Source organism: Taeniopygia guttata, chromosome 1 (assembly GCF_048771995.1).
Source record: "Taeniopygia guttata chromosome 1, bTaeGut7.mat, whole genome shotgun sequence".
Taxonomy (NCBI): domain Eukaryota; kingdom Metazoa; phylum Chordata; class Aves; order Passeriformes; family Estrildidae; genus Taeniopygia; species Taeniopygia guttata.
The window spans coordinates 64,979,689-65,002,893 of NC_133024.1; the positions used below are offsets into that span (position 1 = coordinate 64,979,689).

Below are 23,205 nucleotides of genomic sequence, written 5' to 3' on the forward strand. Positions count from 1 at the left end.
ATAGTTGCTTTGGTAGAAAAATTGGTTTCCTTCAAGAGAAACATAGCACAGAACATTAACAGGCATAAATAATTCACACACAATATCAGAGGTTTACATACCATCAGGAAGGCAAGAAAAAAAGCGAGAAAGGAAGGCAAAAGAACAGGAAAAGATACAGGGAAAGGGAATACTACAAAACTACTTTATACTTCATGTGGTATGTAATATTTTAAAAACAGGCCTGATTTTATTTTTATGGGCCTAATATTGAAGCAGAATAACCACAAACCAAAAGCATTTAAATTTTCCTATATCCATTCCCTTTGCCTGACTGTTTTTTAATGATTTCCTTTTATTTTATAATAACTAAAGATTAGTGATATAATTTATATTATAATAATTAAATATTATAATATTTAATTGTAGTGATATTACTTATATTATAATAATTAAAATTGTAGTGAAAGTGGGAGAGAGATTTTCTAGAAGAATGCAGACAGGAAGTTTTAAAGGTATCATCAGGTCTGATCTCCATGTAACCTGAGGCGTATACTTATTTATCAACAGTAACATCACATTTAGTTCTTGAAGTGCATTACATTAAATAAGAACACCCAAACAGGTTAGGAGATGATGTTAATATTACCTTTGTAAAATGAGTGGGCAAAGCTCTGCTCAGGAATTAACTTGGCAAGGAATCCATGGTTCAAACTTGGGTGAGGGATAGATGGTATGACCACAACTGTGGAGAAAATCATGGAATCAAATGTGAGCCAGCTAGTATTCATGTGTGGCCTGGTCCACTGTGGATCCATGACAGATATCCTATCTCATTGAAACATGCAAATATGGTATTACCGACAAAAAATAGGCATTTCTAAAAGAAAAAACCAATTTCCGTATCAAGAGATAGGAAACAGCATACCTATTATTTGGGCACTTCAAGAGCAACATTTATACGGAAAAAGAGACACAGATAGATAGATATAAACAAGCAAATAGGCAAGACAATAATGGATGAAGTTAGCAGTTTCTTAATTTAGAATCTTAACATTAAATCAGGAAGGCAAAAAGAATTATGATTTCTCTTAGCTGACTACGTTTGTGTAGTATTTTTCAAATAGGAAGCCTACAAGCACATTGACTTCAGAAAATTACGCAAACTCTGCAAATTAAAACATTATGACGAATCATAAAATAATGACTAAATGCGACTATAACACAAATTGGAAGATAAATTCTATGAAGAAAAAAAATTAGCAGCTCCATAAATGAAGAAAGCAATTAAAGATCAATACAATAACAAAAACATACACAAAAAATTTTGTGGACAAATGAAGCTCCTGTTATCAACTCTTAACACAGAAAGTACAGTTATAATCAATCCAATCAGACTTGAAAAAAAAGTGTTGGACTAAGTGCAACATATTTGAAACAGAGTGGGTTAAGGTTTGCATCCCTCATTTTTAACAGGTTCTGAGACCTAACAGACTCCTTCCTTTTGGGCTGAAGAACACATGCCAGTTAAACCACTACTAAAACAAATCACAAACAGTTCAGTCAAAGAAGGCAATAGCAATGTTTTCTTTTTATTGTATTGTTACCATAGGCTTTTAAATGCAGGCACCAATACAGCAGGACTTCAAGAAAGTATCCAGTCCTCCACTAATACCCTTTTACAAACCTCCTCACTCAAACAAAGGGAGCTCATGAAGGCAAGCAACTGTATGCTCTGTTTATTTATTTTGTGGCATAAAGATATCTATTCTTCCTAACACAGAACAGATTCAGAAAGATTTTTAGTGAGCTACATTGTACTTTACAATTTCAACTCCAGCAGGAACCCTGTTTTTTAAAAATTGTTTTCAAATTATAGAAAAATAAAAACATAAAAAAGGCAAGTGAAAATTAGTAATACCCTATAAGCAAATAGAGAATACCTGAAATATGTCAATGTATTTTAAAACCTCAAATTATTATACTTGAAGAAAGTAGCATGTAATTATTAGGATCTTACGCTACTCACTAAAAATACTTTGTAGAAAAAAAAGTTACAGTTCTAAAAAAGAAAAATTTTAAAAAAGCACAAAACATTTGAAGAAAACAAATTTACCTGTACTTGTTGGTGAATTTATTTCTTGTCTGATATTTCTACCTGCCTGGCTCCCAGACCTCGCAGTTTCTCGCTGTGGTTCCAGGATGTCGCGGTACTTGGAGACCATCAGGACTGAGATGAAATAAACCACTGCCAAAGCTAGGAACTGAGCTTGCTTGCTGTCATCCTGTGCCAGGGAAAAAGAAACACATCTAGAATATTGACTATTTTAATGCAATTTTTCTACAAGAATATCAGAAGTCTTAATACCTTTCTGAAATGCTGCTTCTTCCAGCATAGCAGCAAAGAGACAACGCAGAAGGCTGAGTGGATTTTCAGTGGAGTAGTACACACACAGCGTATATATTAAGTACTGAATTTTGGTAGTAATTTGGCAGCTACACAAATCTCAGGGTCTGTGGAGTCAATGGACTCTCCAAAACAGAGGCCTGACTCTACTCTTTAAAGGCGTTAAAGGCTTCCTGGCAGCAAGGGCAACTGTCTTCTGCTGCCCCAAGGATGAGATTGTGAAGGCCCCTGACAGAAGGAGGTAAGGGTACAATTGCTGAGAGGGAAATCTAAGCTCACTGATGTTTCTCTAGCCGATGCTGGATGCATAAATGAGCATAACAGCTTCTGGTAGCATATAGAAGCAGAGAGAATGTACCCTTGTTTTTATTCCAGAAATAAATTCCAGCCTGTACATTCTGATTTCCCCTTCCATAGGAGATGTCAGCAGCAATCCAAGGTTTCCAGGACTGGTTTAAGTGAAAACCAGGACCACTATAACTTTGCTGTCTTCTTTTCTTCTAATCCCACATAATCTGCTGTTCAAGGGAAACTGCCATCTATGCCTTAGATATTATCTTGATTGAGATTTAATTTCTCTAATTCAACTGAAATGTCTTTTATTATTATTATAATGTAAAACTTTACATGATAAAATTAAAACTTTTTCTATCTACTCCTATAGGCGTTTCATCTTTTCTTAGTTCCATGGGTATGTACTTTCTATTACAAATCCACTGCTTGTTCTCTGTGGGTTTTGGGTGCTATTTAACCTGGCTGCATGTTTTTGCAGGTCTTAAAATAACTAGAAATTCTCTTATCAATTTCTTTCATAGAAGTTCCAGAAACATGCTTTCTTGTATTCTTTTCTCCATTAATTAAGAAAAGAATAGGTGACAGAATATTGCCTCTTTGAACTCAGGCTGGAGAATTTAAATGTAACATATATACTTGCAGGTATACGCTAATAATTCCTATTGCACTACCTTCAAAAACAAATATATTTTGCTGCAGCTTTTGTGCTAAAAACCATAAAAATCTGTAAAACATTTTTATATATGTTTGCATACATAAATATGTTCAGCGAAGTGAGAATTGTGTTTGCAAACTGATTCTCTGCATTTCTGTAACATATATACTAATTCTTCTTTCTACCCTGGTTGGACAAATAGTTGACACCTTTAGTCATACAATTTTTAATCAACATAAGTTTTAACTGATTTATCTTGGCTGTGTTTATTTGTCTAGTATAAGATTAAGGCTGAGTGTTAAACACAGTTAACTACTAATCTCAAATAGCTCTCAATCAATATAATTTTAAAGTGCAGAAGGTGGCTGGCAGTTACAAAGTCACAAGTGGATAGTTTGCAGATAATATATGAAGTGCCACACACGAAGGCTATTTTTAATTTGGGTACAATCAAAATCTCTGTCAAAATACAAGTGATGATTTTGCAGAAGAAAGAATTACAGCATGCATTACTCACCACATCACGAAAAACAACTGCTCGTAGACGATTAATATCCACATCCTGAAGAAGCCTATCAGGGTCTTTTATAGGAGAAAGATTTCCAGGGACATTTTCAAGGGGAGTCTAAAAATAAAAAGAAGTGAGATTTTTTGGTTCCCTCAAAATATCAAAGCATTTCTGTTAGAACCTTAATTTGACTTTTTTTTTTTTTTTTTAGCTATTAGTCAATCTTAGATTATATTCTACCTAATATTCAGATTAGGGGTCTAGAAATTAGGTGATGTTTTGAATTATTGTCTTAATGCTATTTAGAGATAAATTGTTACATCTTTCCAGTAGCTTGGAACAACTGTATCTCTAGACAGAGTTAAGATAATAATTTTCACACAAAAGTTTGTTTCAGATTATAGTTTCTTCATAACAGAACAATAAATTATTTCTAATATGTATGTTACATTTAAAAATGCTGAACAGAAATATAAAAATAAATGTTAATTTTACTAAGACTTATTACAGGCTACTGATAAAATAACTGCTTCTATTTAAATAAAGATAGCATAGTCTGCTTCCTTTCAAAAATAAAATGTATTAAATGTGAGGCCTAAACACCTAAAAGTCTTCTTTTAGTGATTTTGCTTACACTGAATGCAACAATATTTAAGAAGGTAATGTCTTTGTGAGATTTAATGAAATAATATTATGAAAAGAGTTAACTTTGTAACAGCTATTTGAAAAAGTCTTTAGAGAAGAAAAAAAGCTGATTTAGTAATTACAATATAAAAGCAAAAGACAAGGGATCATTTACATCATGCAATGTCTTATATTTTAATCATGGGCTCTGCCAAATTATTTCAGATTTTAATTTCTGTATCCTTGAAGTCTTAAAGCTGTGAATTTACAATTTAAAAATGTATTAAAAATATATAAAAAAAGACTAATTAATTGATTACTCAGGAAAAACTAAGTGGTAACTCAATAGTCAATAAAACTGACTTCTAAAAGCAGATCCTAAACACTGATATCTAATACGCATTCAAAAGTCTGTTGAAGCTATTTGAACTCAAATATTCCACTAACAGAGATGCAATTTCATCAAAACTGGAGAGTACCCTGATGGAATTGAAAAATCTATGCAGATATATATGAATTGAGTAAGGGGACTTGTTCTTTCAAGTAGGCCAAAAAGCTGGTTAGAATTGCTACAGTCACATTCCTGCATCAAGGTCTGCATCTTTCAAACAAGCTTCCTCCTTTGACACACTTTTACCATAAACCAGCTAACAGGAAAATCCTAAGCTTTTCCTGATGTTGATTTTAATCAATTATTTGAGAAGGCAGTTACAATTCTTTTCTGATCCTAAAGAGGCGGTGTTTCAGACCTGTCATCATTGCTGTTGGTTACCTAAGGCTCAGTTACCTTGGTTGCTGCTGATGCTGTTACACCCTGAAGAGCATCTTGAGGTTTACTGCCAATTAATGACGTCTTGTTTACTCTCTCTCTTTGCCTTTGTCGACATTCTAAGCAGTTCCTCACAGCCACACAACAAACTAAAAGAAGAAAGGAAAATGCCACAAAATTAGAATATTTTTTTCAATATTATATTTAGAACATCAATTAGCGTCGATTAGAACATCAAATAGCACTCATTACTAGTAGGCAGTAATTTAAAATTTGATTAAAAAGTGAGAATTGAGAAAAACTCACAAATTTTATACCAGGAGCAGTACAATTATCAGTATCATAATAAATGGTATGAATAATAGTAAACAGTGAAAATAAATGTCATACTGTTGCAAAATAATTTGAGGTCTACAGTGTCTGCACAAGTATCCCACTCTTTATTTTACAAAGCCTATAGAGTCCTGCAAATTCCATGGAGAGTTGGATATTAAAAACTGCAACATGGAGGTAGCAGAGCAGCTTTCAGAAAAAAAAAATCATCTGTTTACTGACTTAAATTCAATATTTCTACTCTCCCTGAATATATAGAACTTTAACTACATAAAGAAGAACATTTTCAGACATGTCTTTCTTATGACTAAATTGAATCAGCCTTAAAAACATATCAGATCAATAATAAATGGGATTTTTACTTTATCACATCAAGCTCTACCTATAAGGTCCTTTCCCATACATGTCACTATTTGATCCATCCCAACCCATTGATCTGTAAATAACTATTTAATACATCCTGTCTGCTGACTTACCAAGCCTTAGGCACTGTCGCATTAGACCTCCAGAAGACATGTTTTTTTCAGCTTCAATCTCACTAAAATTTAGCGAACTGGCAAATACTAGTACATCAACCATTGCCATCAGACGGCTGAGAAACGTTACTGCTGTCTCTGCAGACATTCCTTGTGTCACTTCAATATTTTCCAATTCAGTCTTTAAAAGGAGATAATTGAATTAAACAGTTTGAACACAACTGAAATATAAAGACAGCACATACACACAAAAATCTAAACTGTTATGTTTAATGGCAGATAGATTGAAAAGTTATTTAAAAATCTCCTACTGATACCATTAACATAAGCTGTGAGTGAAATTCAAAATAAGGCAGCATGAAGAGTGAGAAACTTATTTACATTTACATGCTGTAATGATGAGAAAAAGTCTAAATGAGAAAGTTATTAGCAATTACATAAAGATAAAGTAAGGGCAGATAATAAAACAATGCATGGTGTATAAGGGTGCAACATATTTTTACATTCCTCCATAGGCAAACAGGTAACAGATTAAAGGAATTACTCTGTGTATAGCTTTTACTTTTTTATGTTCCTTCATATAAACAAATGTGAGGAGTGGAGTGGGAAAAAACATACAGTCTTGCACTCTGCTCCATGAATCAATTTTCCCTGGAATGTTTACAGCATGAAGAATACTGACATAGTCCAATTCTCCAACTTATGTTTGCTACCTCGTGACAACAGAGGGAAAGTAAAAAGGGATAAGTGACACGGCGTGCAGCTCACATGTCCCAGAGAGTCTCTGTTTCTTTCCTAATATGGGACTCTCCTTAGTGGGAATCCGCAGAAAATTTCTGAATTAATTCAATATTTCTGAAAACCAATTTTTTTTTCTCCAAAAAGACACTTAGATGTCCAGAGTCATATCTTCAAATGCTTTCAGGTATTTAACAGTGCAGATAAGTGAGGAAACAGTCAGCTTAATGCAAAACAAAAAATAACTGTTTAAACACTTTTACATCCGGAAGCTAGGCAAATTGAAAACAGGAATGGGTGCTATTTGTCTGTATCCAGAATTACATGCCTAAATACTATTTTAGAATTTGTTTAAAGGTGGCTGTTTCTTACTGATTGTCAACAAGATTTTCAGTTGCAAGACTTTGAGCACATAGTTAAGTCCCTTTGAAAAGTATTTTAATTGTGCTTCTCTACTTTTATTAATTTGCTTAGAAGTATTTATTTAAAAAAAAAATGTATATTGTGCTCTTAAGGTCATTTCCTTCCAAAGGAAATAAAAAATACAGAAAACAAAAATTTTGTTTATTTCCATAGTCCTAAAACGTTATTAGCCTCATTTACAGCTTACTTTGAAGAATATTTTTACATTCAAAATTATAAAAGTGCAAACTGTGCCAAACAGTATTAAGGAAACAATTGTTTTGAAAGGCGAAAGATACAAAGTGGCATGTGTCACCATAATGATAGATAGCCCTTCATTTAATTTCTCTTAAGGATGTAGCATGTCAGTCACATGAGTGATTTGGGAAGGGCTGTCATGTGTCTGAACTGCCCAATATTATTAGAAAAACAGTAAAATGACAACTCTGAAGATTTTCAGCCTATCTCCTATCTTCTTTGGCCAGGACTCCCCTGTTTAGTTTGTGTTCTGTTCCTACCTTTTGGAAAAATAGGTCACTGGGTTTATATAACAGATTGGAAGAGTTTTTGAAAGCACTCACCCAAAGAAAATACATTTGCAAAAATCTATAGCCAGAATAGTCTGATAGAAACTTGAACTTCAAACTCATGCTTGAAATAACATCAGGCTCACTTGCAGCAAGTTGACTGCCTGATGTTGATTTTTATCAAGTTTCAACTGTATTGTGCCAATCATAGTCTTAAACCACTCAGAATATCTATTGGTTTTTTTTTGTTTTTGCAAGTTATGTAGTAAATTCACTTGATATAAGACTTTAGTGCATTTTAGCAAGATTTTAACAAAATTTGAATTAAAAAGAATATTTTTTTTTACAAATCTCCTTAAAATTCTGATACGTGGAGGAAAAAAAATGACTGACAGTTTTTTTTACACCAAACTTACCATCATTTCTACCTTTTAAATACAGTATATGGGTATTATAATAGTGTCTAAAATCTCATTATTGATCAAGCTGCCTTCTAGTATCATCAATATTTTAGACAGTGGTATCTCTAAAATTCATTGAAAAGTGAAGAGATCACCATTCCATAACTACTCAGTGTAATTTAAGAGCAGTACAAAGTCTCTCATACAATGAACATGTTCAGGACATAAAGAGTTTCTCTACTGACAACTGCATTTATAACTTAAATCAGCTCACAGACCTGGCTATGTTCAGCCCAGGAGCTAACAGCAAGCACCATCACTGACAATGCATTAGGTTATTAAGGGAAATATGGTAGGAAAAGTTAATTACTACATCTAATATACTCCTACTCACATTCCATTGTATGATATAGGAAAATAATAGTAAGAATAATAATAGCAAAAAAAGCCATAATATAAAATGATCAAAAATAAGATATTTTTAAAAAGGCAAAAAACTGAAACTTACAGCAGCAATACTAACCTTAGAACCCTGGACATGCAACAGACAAAACAGACAACAGATCACAACAATAAAAGAAAAAGAAAATTATTTAAGTTAACTAAAAAATAGAAGGTAAATTGAAACAAATTAGTATCTTGGAATTATACATTTGTTTAATTTATATTTAAAACAGCAAAACATTTAAGCTCAGCATGAACATTTGAAAGTAAAGACTTGTCAGAGACAGCTATGCACAAGGAAAACTTTAAATCTTGTATTATTATAGAGTTCATGTAAAGATTGATTCCTCCAAAGCAATGTACATCTTTAATGTAATAGATAAAATAATTTTATGAAGCAATGCAGAACAAAGTCAAGTTTTAACTAATTAATAGATATGAGCATTTTACAAGCCAATCAACTGAAATGTGCTAAAGTACTTAATCCTTTTATGAGAAGGCAAATATGTTTACAATGCTCTGAAAAAATAAATACAAATTACAACAAGCAACTTGGTTCTTCATGCATAATGCTCTTCCCTTACACTACAAGATAGGTCATTATAATATATTCGGGTGTGATTTCTTCAACCTAAACCAGTATCAAACTAGATATGACAATGTTTTTAACCACAGGAAAAAAAAATTCAAGACTAAGACACTCAGACTGAGTTGGCCTTCAAATTTCACTGTGCACAATTAAATATGTGTGTTAAATTTTTATGGTTTAGTTTTAGTTAGAACCACTCTATTATCACAGAATAATTGGGATAGGAACTGATTCTTAAGTTTTCACTGATTCTGTTTTAAAAATAGAAAGAAATTTTAGCGTATGTCACTTATCATTGCTATAATTTAGACAGTGGAAAACCTAATCTAACAAAAAGAAAAACAAGCTGAAATGAATAATTTTCTTCCCTCTTGGGGCAGAAAATACAATGCTCAACCAGTTTTTAAATGTGTCTTCATCTTTTCATAGTTGGATGCAGCTAGAGAATTAACTTGTGGCTATTATCTCTCAATTACTAGCTGAAAATTTTCATATCAGTTTTTCCACTTTTATTTCTCAGAATTGTTGTAGACCACACAGCACCCATGGAACCAAACGAGTCCTGAACATAATGCTAACACTATACACTGGTCATACATCTCAGCTTGTAATCCGCAGACCTAATGAGGCCATCATTAAATATTTAATGGAGTTTTGTGGACAGTCCATATAGCACCAGGAGCACTCAGATCACAATTTGAGAGCTGATATTTTGAATTCTGCAAGTAAGAAACTGAATAAACTTCCTAGAAGAAGTGGAAAAACAAAATGATTGCAAGGGGTCTGGAAATTTGTTCTCAATTGTCACATATATTTAAACTCCTCAAGTTTATTTTGCCTTGCTCAATGTCCTCAAGTGTTTGTCACAGCTGCTATCCTTGTAGCAAGCAGTGGTTCCTTCCACTTGCTAGCTTGTACACAAAATCTTTTATCTGTGAACCAGCTTTTATTAACAGAAAGTGTCTTCTGCAAACCTTTTCCCTTATAGGTCCTTTTTTCATACTTCCACAACATCTTAATAATGTCTTCTTTATAGTTGCAGTTTTTTTCAGAAAGACTCAAAGACATCCCCAACAGAAAAGAGAAAATAAAATGAAATAGTATTTTGTATTTTATGACCTCTCTATAATTGTAGAAGATTTATTGAATATTCCCAATTTCATATAATAGACATCAGAATTAAAAGTAGAAAACACTCCAGATTATATTGTAAATAAAAAAAACCCTGCTCATATTTTTTGTTAATATTTGCTTCAGTTTCAAATTGTTTCATACATACAATTGGAAACACGTAAAAAACACCAGCATTTGAAGCAAGTCCATATACAGATCCTGGGATAGAAGTAGTATAGAACTGAAATTGAGTGAAATATTAAAAATTGTTGGAATAGATTATTGGGAATTACGGTAATCTTTGCCCTGTATTCCATACAAACATATGACCTTCTCTGCACTCTTGAGTTACACACAGATTTTTGAGTGGTTTATTTACACCAAAGATGCATTTTTTTCTTTTCTTTTTTTATAATTTATATTTAAAATTTTCTATTCAGATCATCCTAGTCTGGATTAAAAAAAAAAAAAACCCAAAGCAACAAAAAAACCAACCAAACAATTAAAAATCCCAAACCAGACCAAAAAGAGAAAACAAAAATAAACCCCATGAGATAAAAGGCAGATTTCTATTACAAGAGTTCCACTGTGATGGAGTCCTATAGTTAAGACTGCCTGTTCTACAGCAGGCAAGGAATCATTCAATAATCTTCCACCCAGTCCAGAATTGCCATTTCACCCCAAATCTGAACTATGCAAAGGAAAAAAAAGTCTTTGAAATGGGGAATTTTTCAAACATTCATCTTTTTAAGGAAACTGTGACAGTACAACTTTATTTTTAACAAGGGAGGGAACACTACAGAATCTGTTGCACAAAAGAAAAAAAAAAAGAGCAAAAACTAAGACCGCAATTGCTCCAGCATTCTGAAAGGAATTTTGCTAAATTTATTCTTTTGTCTTTTCTTCAAACACACTTAATTCAAGCATCTAATATTCAGCATTTGTTCTACTAATGAGAAATAGGCAAAATGCTTTATAAAAATCAAAGGTAATGGGATACTTTTAAGAGCAACTAACTCTATAGAAGATTGTTGACAGTTTTGCAGCAGAATTTAGGACTTCTTAAGAACAATTGGCCCAGATTTGCTAGAACTCAGACTGATTCACTGGAATAAAGGAACTATGCACAGGCAGGACTGAGACAGTTGGAAAAGGAACTGAGTGCTTCTGTCTTTCTCCATTAAAAAATGAGCTATCTAATAAAAAGAAACTGGATTGAGATCCAGGTAGACAATCATTCCAGCCAGACCCTAGAGGGATCTGGTAGATGTCTACATCAGAGATATCTGAATTATTTGCTTATTTTAAGTAGGTCTCCATTGGCTAGAAATATAGGCCACATGAAAGTACCTCAAGTGAATACTGAGATTTACCCTAATCTCTTCATGAATTCCATCCCTGTTTCAATCATCCCAAAGTTAAAGGAATGACCTTTGCTGTCTGTTCTATAGTCTTTTCGCTTTCATGTTTTATTATTCCAGACCAAAAAGTAAATTAATTTTTTTCTAAGTGGCTGTAAATACATGATCTATGCCACACATAAACTATACTAAGAGGAAATAAGTAAGAACTACTACTTTAAAAATTCAATATGGGTCCCAAAAAACCTTCAGTGGGAATATCAGAGCACCACCATTCATGAAAGTGAAGATAGAAGAAATTAAGTGAAAATGAGCTCACATTTGATGATAAATTGAATATATGTATTGTACAGGATCTACAAAATGTGAGGGTTTCTACACTCCAGAAAAGCTCTGCAGAACAGAGATATGGAGGATCAGAGACCAAACAAGAAGATGGTGTAGATTCAAAGAGGCTCACCAGGAGATATGACTCAATCCTACAAAGTCATACAGGATATGGAGCTGAATAAAGACATGATTAACCACTCTTTTCATAGCATAAACAGTAAAGCACATAGTGACTTTATGTATTTAAGCAGGCTTAAGAAAAACAAAGACAAGTGCTTTGAAGGTTATATAATTACTTTGTCAGGCTCAATGCCATAGGATATTATGGAAACTAAAAGTGTAAGTAGCTTCAAAAAAGATTAGATAAAGTCTAGAAGGATGAATTCCTCAGTGGTTATTAAATATGACAGCTCAAACACCCTCTCTAGTAGTTAAAATCCTAACTGCTGAAGTAGAGTGTTATTAGCGCAATCAAAATGCTTGCTCAGACTTCTGCATTTTGATGTAAGCTGCAAACAGCCACTGTTGGTGGCAGAATACTAAAGCACACAGGCCCTTGGGCTGACCCAGTGAGGCAGTTTATGTAGCCTGTGAACAGTGTCCTTTTTGAAAAAAAGTGCAACACGACTTGAGTGGACTTCTAATACCAAGCCCAGTTTCAATCACAGAAGTACACAGACTAAAAGAATGGTTGGGGTTGGGAGGGATTCAGGAGGTGCAACACAAAATTTTAACTCTGTACCTTGTGGATAGAAAGTTACTCATTAATGTACTTAATTACAACAAGCAGGTTCCACATGGAAATCAAGAAATACTTTTCCATGGCGAGGCTGACTGAGCACTGACACAAATTGATCAGGGAGGTGATGGAGTCTCCATCCCCAGAGATAATGAAAAGCTGTCTCAACACAGTCTTGGACAACTGGTTGCAGATGGCCCTGCTTGTACATGGGTGTTGGACCAGGTGACCTCCTGCATCCCCTTTCCAGCCTCAGCCATTCTGTGATTCTGGGAGTCTTTGAGTTAGCGAGGGAGAAAGCTTACAAGTTCTTTCTCCCTTAAAGAGTTACTCTGGCAGAAAATGGCCAATAGCAAGCCTGCCCTAAGTGTTTTTATGCAGTGGAGATGTCATATCAGTCTTCCAGTTTCAAACCTCTTCTCTCTCCCCATTAGAAGCTTCTGGAAAGAGGAGGGTGAGGCAGCCTTTTATAACTGATTGCTTTCAGTGGCCTACTTTGCCCTTTCAAGATTGTGAAGAAATACATTCTGAACCAGCAATCCATCCTCTTCTCCACAGCAGTTCAAGGATGCACAAGCACTAGAAGTCTGAGAATCAGTATGAAACTTCTTTTCATTCATCATATGATGGATACCCACAAGTGGCCTGATGCCCAGCAGGGCATCTGCTCCCTTCGAAACTGTGATTCACAGCAAGACTGAGGGAAAGCACCTGCTCTAAGGAGGGAGGATGAGCTGCACTCTTCATATCTATCACAGTGATGAATAAATCCATCTTCCTTTTAATCTTTATGGATGGGCAATGAGGAACAGGAATGGAGTTGAATAGGCAGGAAAAAGCCTTTTTTATGTTTTTTTTTTTAATTCCACACAGTAGGATTCATTCAATTTGAAGCCAGGAATCAAATTAAGTGAATTACTTTATTTCACAATTTATTTTTATTTTATTGACCTAGACAGATGGTAAAATTAAGCATTCAAGTAATACACACAGTCCCCATATAGTGGAGAAATGCATGCATAATAACCAAATTCTAAAATGTAGTCTTTTGTATCAGTGAATGAAAATCACTGCTACTGAGCAAGGCAGTATTGACACACAATATTTTAATAAATGGATATGTAATTATTAAGCCTGTGTCAGGTAACTATCTATACAGACACACACACACACAAATGTTATCCAAAATAAATAGATGGAAAGGGCGAACTTCAAAATTATTATTCCATAGAATGGTTCTCCAATATCATACACCAGGACAAGAATTAAAACCCACAAAGGGCATTCAGTGGAACTACAGCCTAATTAACATTATGCCTGTTTTATATTTTTATATAAAATATGTCAAAACATCATCATTTTCTAATGATGCCTAAAATGTTTGCTTTAAAAAAATATCCCCCAATGTCCTTTAAAGAATGATAGTGCAGCCTGTGTTTCAAGATGGCTCAGTGTGTACTTGCTCATACTTGTCAAAATTTACAATGAAGAACTTGCAAAATCAGGACCTTAATGTTATTCTTGTGACTACAGACAATAATTGTAGTCTTTCACTTTTGCTTTTAGCAAATATTTTTCTAGTTAAAATAGTAGAGAGACAGCATAAAAAATTTTATTAATTGCCTGTCTGAAAATTACATTAATGTTTAGCAAATTGCCAGCCCATACATTCATACCATTCAAATAAAATCTGCAAAAAAATGTTTCTTAACTAGAAGTAACAGTACAGAAAAAAGTAATCTCAATTGCTGAAATGGCTAGAAAAAATATTTGAGCTTTTACTGAAAACCACTTTTGCAGTCTCCAGTGTCTATTACGTACATTATTTCAGAGGAGACTCTTTGCCCTTTCTAGGTCTCATTGCCTCCCCTTTCAAAGACCTATATTAACTACAGATCATTTTTACAGGATGCTCAAGATGATATTTAGTATGAGTCACAGATATTAAATGCACAGACAAGGCATCCCATTTGAAAAAAACAATTACTCTCATCAATAATGGAATATTTAAAAAATATTTCTTCCTTTTTAGTCATTATACTCTGCCTGCCTGACCTTTAATCTGCTAAGACCTTACAACTTTGAGGAAATGAAAATATAAGTTATTTTCAATTCAAGATTAGAAAAAAAAGCAGGGGAAAGGATCTACTGAAAGAAATAGTAAACAGAGCAGACAGGGGATGACTTCTGGTCTCATTTGGCATGCAAACTAATAGTGGCCATGCAGAAAAGGTTTATGAATATCAATGAGTAGATATCATAAAGCATGCTGTTTTGTTACAAGAATCATTATCCTAATGGTCATCCCTTTAAATGAAATATTAAATAACTATGAAATACTATTCTTACTAAGTACTGCTTTTCTGATAAAATAAGCATTTCAAATGCAAAATGCTATAAACATTCTGTATATCAAAGTGTAACAGTGTGATTAGAAATTTAATTTTTTGAAGGAATTAGCAGAAAGGGGACAGGAGTCCCTAAAGAAGAAGAGTCAGCTGAAAATAGCAGTTTGCATTATTAACAACAATTTCTAATATAACCACTAGGTGGGAATATTGTACTTACAGTTGGGGATGTGGCTGCTGACAGCAATGGTAAAATTCCTCCACAAGCAATAATAATATTGTCTACCATCTGGGAAATGAGGTGTATTGTGTTGTGTACAAAAATAATATTTTCATTGCTATTGACAAAGTCCATCACTGACTTTGTGGAGTGACTGCAAGGACAGAAGAAAAGTAGGATTAAAAACAAATAATTAAAATAAATCTTTGATAAACATATTCTTTCTGACCATACTGTGAATGTTCTTTAAATAAAAAGGAAAAGTTTGGTCTACAAAACTTTACCTGTAAGTTGTCTGAAAATATCAACAGGGCTAGTCTAATGAACAAATTGATTGCTATCTCTTTCTGCATAGGATTATATCCAAATACTCAGCTGAGAACAACATCTTCTAACCTTTTATTCCCATCAACCACAACTTCACTTCACAGGTAGTGGAGTTGTTTCTGCAGCCTGAAAGCAACTATTTAATATAGATTTCACCACGTTGCAGCAGTGTTCTTTGAAGCACCCTTGATAACCTAATGATAACACCTGCTACTGTTTTAAAGGAGAAACTCAATAACATGGCCATAACCTGATTCAGTATTAACTTTGCTAACTGATAATAAACCTAGCATTAATAATAGCTCCACAAGCCACAGATGCTTGTAACATTAGTTGAAATCTCAGTGACTCCTAATTGATGAGCAATTGTCCTGTGAAACTGTCATACCCCAAAAATACAAAAACCCTGTGTGAAAATGAGGCTACTCTTTCTATGAGTATGGTCTTTCTGCAAAGGAACATTTGTTGTCAGCCAGCAAACAAAAATTAAAGGCATCAACTGAAAATATACAATCTGATCTTTACCCTTCAAGCATTAGCTGAACACACCCCATCTACTTGGCCAAAAGCAAAATATCAAAATTGTCTATTTCCAAGTGAGTATCACAGAACAATCCACCACACTGGAAATTAAATGCAGTATAAATTGTTCCTTTGACAAAACTATATTTAAGTTTTGTTAAAATTAACTATTCTGTAGTGCAAATTAGAGTAAATTTTCTCCCTTATGTTATAGTTACAGAGTACCTCTACACATACAAAATGTACAATACCACTAGGAAATCACATTGCTGTCATAAAATATTATATGATCATCAAGACTAAACCCAACCAGGAGCTAGCATACAAAAGAAAGTTTGTCAATAGATTGTTTCCTTAGAAAATGTTATAGGAAAGAGGTTTTATTTATATACCTTGAAGGTAGAGAAACTCTTTTAATTGATCAATTAGGACAATGGCCATTAGCAGAAGTCATCCTGTCTGGAACAGGGGCAGTAGATTCTAATGCTAAATATAAGCTGGAAGAGCAGCTCAATTTGTTTAGGATTCAGGATTTATACAACACCTCCAGAAAAGAGGAATTACTACCTGTGAAATCAAGCTGTTCCAGGCTGGGAAAGAGTAAAAAGAGAAGACAGAAAATACAGAGAGGCACTATAGCTAGCACCAACTCTTTTTCTCCCCACCATCCCAGTAATGTCCCCACTCCAACACGGCTAATTTTTCCTTATTGATGGAAACACAGATCAGGAGTTAAAGAAGAAACAACGACTCACCTTCTCCAAACATGTACATCTGTTTCTAGTGCAAAAAGCAAGTCTGTCAGGAGCCGCTGGTGCATGGGAGACCATTTAAACTCTGGAATACGAAACATAGTTGTGCGTGGGCCTGGACTAAACTGTCGTCGCTGCTCTTCCGTCATTGGCATTCCTCGAAATCCCAAGTCAACACGTAAATCCCGGTCTTGCTGGGTGACAGATCGACCCTGTATTGCCTACATCAACAAGAGGTTCAAAAATGATGCTAACTTTACTCAGTGTGTTTTTGAATTCAATACAGAATCCGAGAAAGGACAGGATAAGACAATGTGGCTGCAAACCACAGGAGACATTGATGTTCCAAGGCTGGCAGTTTCCTTCAGTAAAGGAGCTGCTCCCAGTCAAATTAATCAGTGCTGAGGGGCGGTGTGGTTGGCACCCTTTTCAGCTACTCACCAAGCTTTTACTCTCAGATGCTTCACTTGAAGTCTTTAGAAAGGACCACATGTAGTCCATTCAAGGTCAGTAGCAAGACTTTGTTTATATGTAACAACTAAATTTTGGGCTAAGAAATATGGATAAACTACATAGTGGTGGCTTCAAGGAACACATGTTTTTGGACAGCTCCTCATTTTTCAAAACCAATTTATTTGTCTGGTCAATTTGGCAGGATCATTAGAGAATTACATTTAGTATCCCAAATCTCATTTTGTCAGTTTAAAAACAGAAGAGAACGTTGCAAAACAATTTTGTTAGCAATGTAAAAATGGACATAGCACTGGAGTTGAGCTGAAAAGCTTTTTGTTTATTTAGTCTGATCTTGATCTCCTGTAGCCAGTATTATGGTATTATTAGCCAGAAAAGGTATCCTTTTGACCTCTTGGTCACTTGGGACTAAAGTTATTTAAGTTGCTTGTATTTCTTAGAAAGGAAAGTTATTTCAGTTGCTATGTTTTTCTTAGAGTTATCTTAAAATTATTTTTTTTTCTTAGACTTGTATAAGATTTTAATTTTTCACATGAATCTTCTGCATAGAGCTTTCAATTGTATTTTACATATTTTTCTAGCTACAAATACAGGAAAGAGTGAATTTTATATAATCATGATATATACATATGAATTCAATATTTGATCTATTGTTAATAGAGGCATTAACTGTTCTTAGGAGTAAGCAGTAGTTCCCGTTTCTGTCACACAATTTGCTTGTTGTCTTTCAGTCCATTTGAATAAAAGAGAGTTACTTCTTACTAATAAGGCAGGGAGATGATTGTAGACCTGTTTTTAGAGAATTTGAGGTTAACAACTCCAGTAAAATACATTCTCCTTCAGGTACAACTCCAGGTAACCCTCATGCCGACAGCAACAACAGTATAATAACTTTAACATAACAGAGGAGCTTTTATCTAGCAAATAATACTGCATCTGCAAGAATGGGCTTTCATGTGCATTGCCACTGCATAAACAAACATGAAACATGTAAGTATCACCACTTAGGTGGCTGGTCTTTAAGTAATTTTCAGCATTTTCAGTGGTCTCAAGGAGATCCAGTCTAACAAGTTACCTACAGCAATCAAAACTCCAACCACTAGCTCCACTATAAACATGCTAAAATAAAACTTCTCATTACTCAAGAAAACAATAATTCTCCATTTATATTTTATTTCATAACTATTTCAATTTTTTTTATTACAGTTAACTTCATTTTAAGAAAAAGTATTTAACCATGAACACCTTAGCGTTCATAGCACCCAAAGAAGAGATTAGAAGATGAATTTCTGCTAGTTGCTCAGCCGGTAATTCTTTTTAAGAACATTATTTAAAAGAGAGATTAATACCCACATACTTAAACCAATTCATTGTAGTTGATCATTGATTTTAGTAGGAAATAACTGTTATTTAACTAGTATATGCAATATATATTTTCTATACAGTCATGAAAGATTTCACTTTACGGCATTTTCAAAGAAAATGGCCAGCCTGGAAGATGTACATTTTTCATATAATTAAAGAAATATACTTCAAATATCTCTCAGAGCTCATACTATTAATCTCCCCCTCAGCAATGAGCAGCGATTACATTAGACACATACATGGCTACTTGAAATTTACCTGGGTTGTAGTAGTTGTCTGGATCTTCCGTATCTCCTTCCCTGCCTCCTTACCATCATCCGATCTTTCTGTATCTGATATTATACTTCCTGCATCAACATTAGGTACAGTTTTGCTACCAGAAGACTCTGTCTCAAGAGTTGTGGCAGTCATTTCAGCATATTCTAATCCTTTAGATGATGAAGACAACTCCCTCTCAGAAATGCTATTCATTCCATCTGAAGTGGTGTGAATCTTGAACTCTTTGTCCTCTATTATACTTGAAGCACAAGTTATATCTACACTACCTGTCATATGTGCAAGCAATCCCAAATCATCATTTACACCAAGATGCATCTGTGTCTCTTGCACATTTGGAATGGCAATATGATTACTTGAAAGTTCAGGAAGGAGTTTCTCCTCCTGACTAGGTATTTTATCAAAGAGAAATGAGGTATTGTTAGAAGAAGGTTCATCTTTCTCATCAGCCAGAGTTATTAATGGACCATTGTCTTTTTCCTCATTCTTCTTAATAATACCCACACTTCCATGAACATTGTTTTGGAGCTTCTCAACAGCTGCACTATATACATTATCTAGAAGAGATTCTACTTCCACCAGTGCACCATTTTCTCCAGTTCCCAGTGTCTCTGGTGACAAATCCATATCATCAAGTTTTACTTCAGTAGCTTCTACTTTTTCAGCTTTTATATCAACTAAAAGGTCATGAACTTCCACATGCACTCCTCCTCCTCCAGGTCTCTCAGCAGTTCCAAGCACATCATCTGAGACCTTTGTAGCCATGAGCAAGTCCCTCGTATCTGTATTGACGGGGTAATCTGTTTCACTTTCTGGGCTTTGACTTTGCGAAAGATCTTCTATCTCTCGAATTTCCATTCCACCTTTTGCTCCTGTTGTCTGAGAGGAAAGACCTGAGATGGTGCTCACATTCCCCTTCTTCCCCTTTTTTATGTTTTCTTCCTCTTGCCTTTGATACTCTTCATACATTTTTGCTAGATATTCTTTGTGAGCTTCATATGTGACCTTAAAAAGACAAGAACAGATTACATGGATGACTATATGCTAGATGAACCGGGTAAAATGTAGCAAGATTTTTAGGAACATATTAAGCACAGCTTACACAAATGTTTGACAAGAAAAAAAGCCTCCTTGACATGAGTAGTGAAAGCCACCAGATGGCACTAAATCACTTTACATCATATATTGCTACATTGCTACTGCCTTTGGGGGTTACCAGTATTAAAAAAACCCCAAACATCTAAGAGCTGTTTCTTACCTTGGAATGGGCTATAGAAAGAGTATCCACCCACACTCTCCAGCCTCCCCATTCATATTTTATTGCATGGTACAAGAGAATACGGAAAATGTTGTAAACCATCTCTGTGATCTTCTGCTCTTCAGAGTTTTTAGGATTAATGTATCCCAGAGAAAACATCCAGTCCTGCCACACTGAACACTGAAGTAAACATCTAAAGTGAAATAATTAGTTCAAAATATATCCAAACAAAGCTTTTTTATTTTAACATTACGATGCTTAAGATGGGAGGAACATCATCTCTTAACATCAATCCAATGTTATGAATTAACTTTAAAATACTTCAGTATGAACAAATAATTAAAATATACTATAGAGAAGAATCCAGTATTAGTTACTGAATTAAGAAATGTTACCACAAATGTATTAAATTTATTTTAAATATATATAATTTATTACAAACTCTCTAAAACTTTACACAGGGTATAACAAATTGCTGTTACCCAGAAATCAATGAGGAGAAAATACTATTTGTATTGACGTACCTTCTGTTTTCACGGCTATTACTAAAGAGTTTTATCATATCAGATAAGAACAAACGTCGAACTTCCATCAGCTCTGCACTTGGCGTGGAGTTTTTTAACAGCGTTGCCACCACCTTAAGAATCACTTTGAAAGAATAAATTAGTTATGTAAAGCACTTTTCCAATGTTTAAAAAAAGAAATAGCTGCTAACACCCATTAATGTAAAAGGTAACTGCAACCCATATGTATCTAAGATACATGAATTAATTGTTCTCACTTTCTGAACCATCATTTCAAAAAACCTCTAGGTGACACAATTATCAAACAAACATAATATATTGCCCTTACTTGGATTCTGAATTTTCACTGTTGAATCTGGTTCTGGATGAGGTTTATGAACAACTTGGGTGCATACTTGTTCTGTCAAAATCTAAAACAGAATATTAACTTCCTTTTACCATTTTTAATCAAACACTACAGTATTTCTTTGTTAATTTTAAAATTTGTTAAGAACATTTACCACAGTCACATGCAACCTCATATAAAAAAAAATAGGTAAAATATTTTAAATCTTGAAGAACAGAACAAAGAAATTCCTCTATGCCGGGATAAAGATTTTCATGGTTGTAGCTGATCAGCTAAACTTTGAGTTCATTGCCTAAATATATAAGAGCGGTATTTTAAAGATATTCCATTCATATTTCTCGTATTGTTATAAATTCACATGTCAAAATATCTTTCACAAACTACATACATCAACAATTATTCTCATATGTTTAATCAAAACCAAACCAAATAATTCTTAAAACTGGGTTTGGTTTCCTCCAGCTAGTAAAGAATAAGAGTCAGAGTTAGCATTCCATAGGAATAATCCTGGGGCTTCACATAAAGAGGAAAACAGAACATTCTCCTGTTGCTTGAATTGCACCTGACAACCTAATTAATCTGTATTGGGGTAACACTTGCAAACCTTTCACACTGGGATACCTGTCACACTGGGATGTGTGTATGCAACTTTATTTTTAAGAACAAGCTAAAAATTCAATTATATCAACACAGAATTCTCAGTTAATACATTCAAGTAAATGCATTTCAAAATTGAGTAATTTTACTAGCAATATTTATTTTAAAGGGGAACTTTAGCTCTCTCATTAAAAAATAATCAAACTAATGTCAGTTATAAACACAGTCTTAGAATAGATCTTTACATATTGATATTTGAAATAGAATGAAATTATGCCCTTTAGATGAGATAATATGGAAAACATCTGTTCCTTAGCATCAGTTTCTTAGCAAATCTTCAAGACTTAGAGCACTTAACATATTTTTTCTCCTTTCCTCAATTTTTTCAAATGTAAATACTTGTGGATTCTGAACTTCATGAGGACTTTGATTTTTTCAATTAATTATGCATTTTCTGAGAATACCAATCATAGAAGCTTTCAGAAAACTGAATGCAGGAACTAGACTCTGAGGCTCAAGTGGTCAAACCATAAAAGGTAATGTACAACAAAAAAGAACTTGGATCTAAGTCACTAGCAAATAGATAATGTTTAGGTTTTTACAATCATAGGAAAATAATTTTATACATTACTTAGACTTAGAACCCTGAAAAGAAAATGCTCCTCTAGTCTCTTGTTTCTTTTCTGGAACCTACTCCGAACATCTAGTCATTAAATCTATTTGTGACTAAAAAAAATACTAAAAATTTTTTTAGTGCATATGATTTTCAGAAATTGCAAGAGATTCTTTTCTAAGTCATCATTTTAGTAATAATTGAAGATGAAACATCAGCCATGAGCTTTATGTGTCCAAGCATGAAGACATGGGTTTCAAACAGCTTGATGTTCTCAATATTTTGCTTTTACAAATTTGCTCATCATCAAAACTGAAGCTTCTACAAGAACCTGGTACAACAGCTGAATGCTTTGGGACCATACTTATTTGCCTCAAGCAGTATCTGCTACATAAAAGGGCTGTGTTAGTTATCATTTGACATGGTTAAGCAATAAAAAAACCAGCACTCTTCAAAATTTTGTAAATGTAAAATAAGTGACATGATAAAGAATAAAGAAAAGAGGCATCTCTGACTTCAGTACTTTCCATTTCAATGGAAATGACTCTCCAAACAATGGAGAAGTATGAGCAATTGGAAATCTGTTGTAGTTGGTTTTGTGTTTTGTTTTTTGTTGGGTTTTTTTTTGTTTGGTTTTTTTGGTGGGTGGTTTTATTTTTTTTGTGTGTTTTTTTTGGTGAAAAGTAATGAACATCCTAAGGAACAGGATCTCTTCCATCAAAAGTGAGAAGTTTTATAGAGCCTATGTAAAAATTATGACATTGTTAATAAAAGCATCTAAGACATGGCAAAATACATTATGAACCCAGAAAAAAATTGTATCAAAATTTCTCAAATTTCTGAAAAATTTATTTCTCAAAATTTCTGAAATTTTTATCAAAAGTCTTGAGAATCAGG

General features: G+C 33.9%; 1 protein-coding gene across 15 annotated transcripts in view; it reads right to left on the reverse strand.

The window, feature by feature from the left end:
• The window catches only part of NBEA (neurobeachin), a 457,966-nt gene that overhangs the window by 298,172 nt on the left and 136,589 nt on the right, over positions 1–23,205 (reverse strand). For 5 of the 15 annotated variants that reach the window (XM_030274171.4, XM_041719808.2, XM_030274179.4 and 2 more), the window contains exons 19-30: positions 21,081–21,162; positions 20,753–20,876; positions 20,229–20,421; positions 18,953–19,975; positions 16,862–17,079; positions 15,258–15,411; positions 8,622–8,645; positions 6,046–6,226; positions 5,255–5,385; positions 3,853–3,960; positions 2,096–2,264; positions 629–724 (exon numbers count right to left, since the gene is read on the reverse strand). In XM_030274171.4, the coding sequence (XP_030130031.4) occupies positions 629–724; positions 2,096–2,264; positions 3,853–3,960; positions 5,255–5,385; positions 6,046–6,226; positions 8,622–8,645; positions 15,258–15,411; positions 16,862–17,079; positions 18,953–19,975; positions 20,229–20,421; positions 20,753–20,876; positions 21,081–21,162 (2,503 nt within the window). The remainder of the gene's footprint in view (positions 1–628; positions 725–2,095; positions 2,265–3,852; positions 3,961–5,254; positions 5,386–6,045; positions 6,227–8,621; positions 8,646–15,257; positions 15,412–16,861; positions 17,080–18,952; positions 19,976–20,228; positions 20,422–20,752; positions 20,877–21,080; positions 21,163–23,205) is intronic. The other 10 variants (XM_041719814.2, XM_030274186.4, XM_030274161.4 and 7 more) reach the window with 4 other exon arrangements.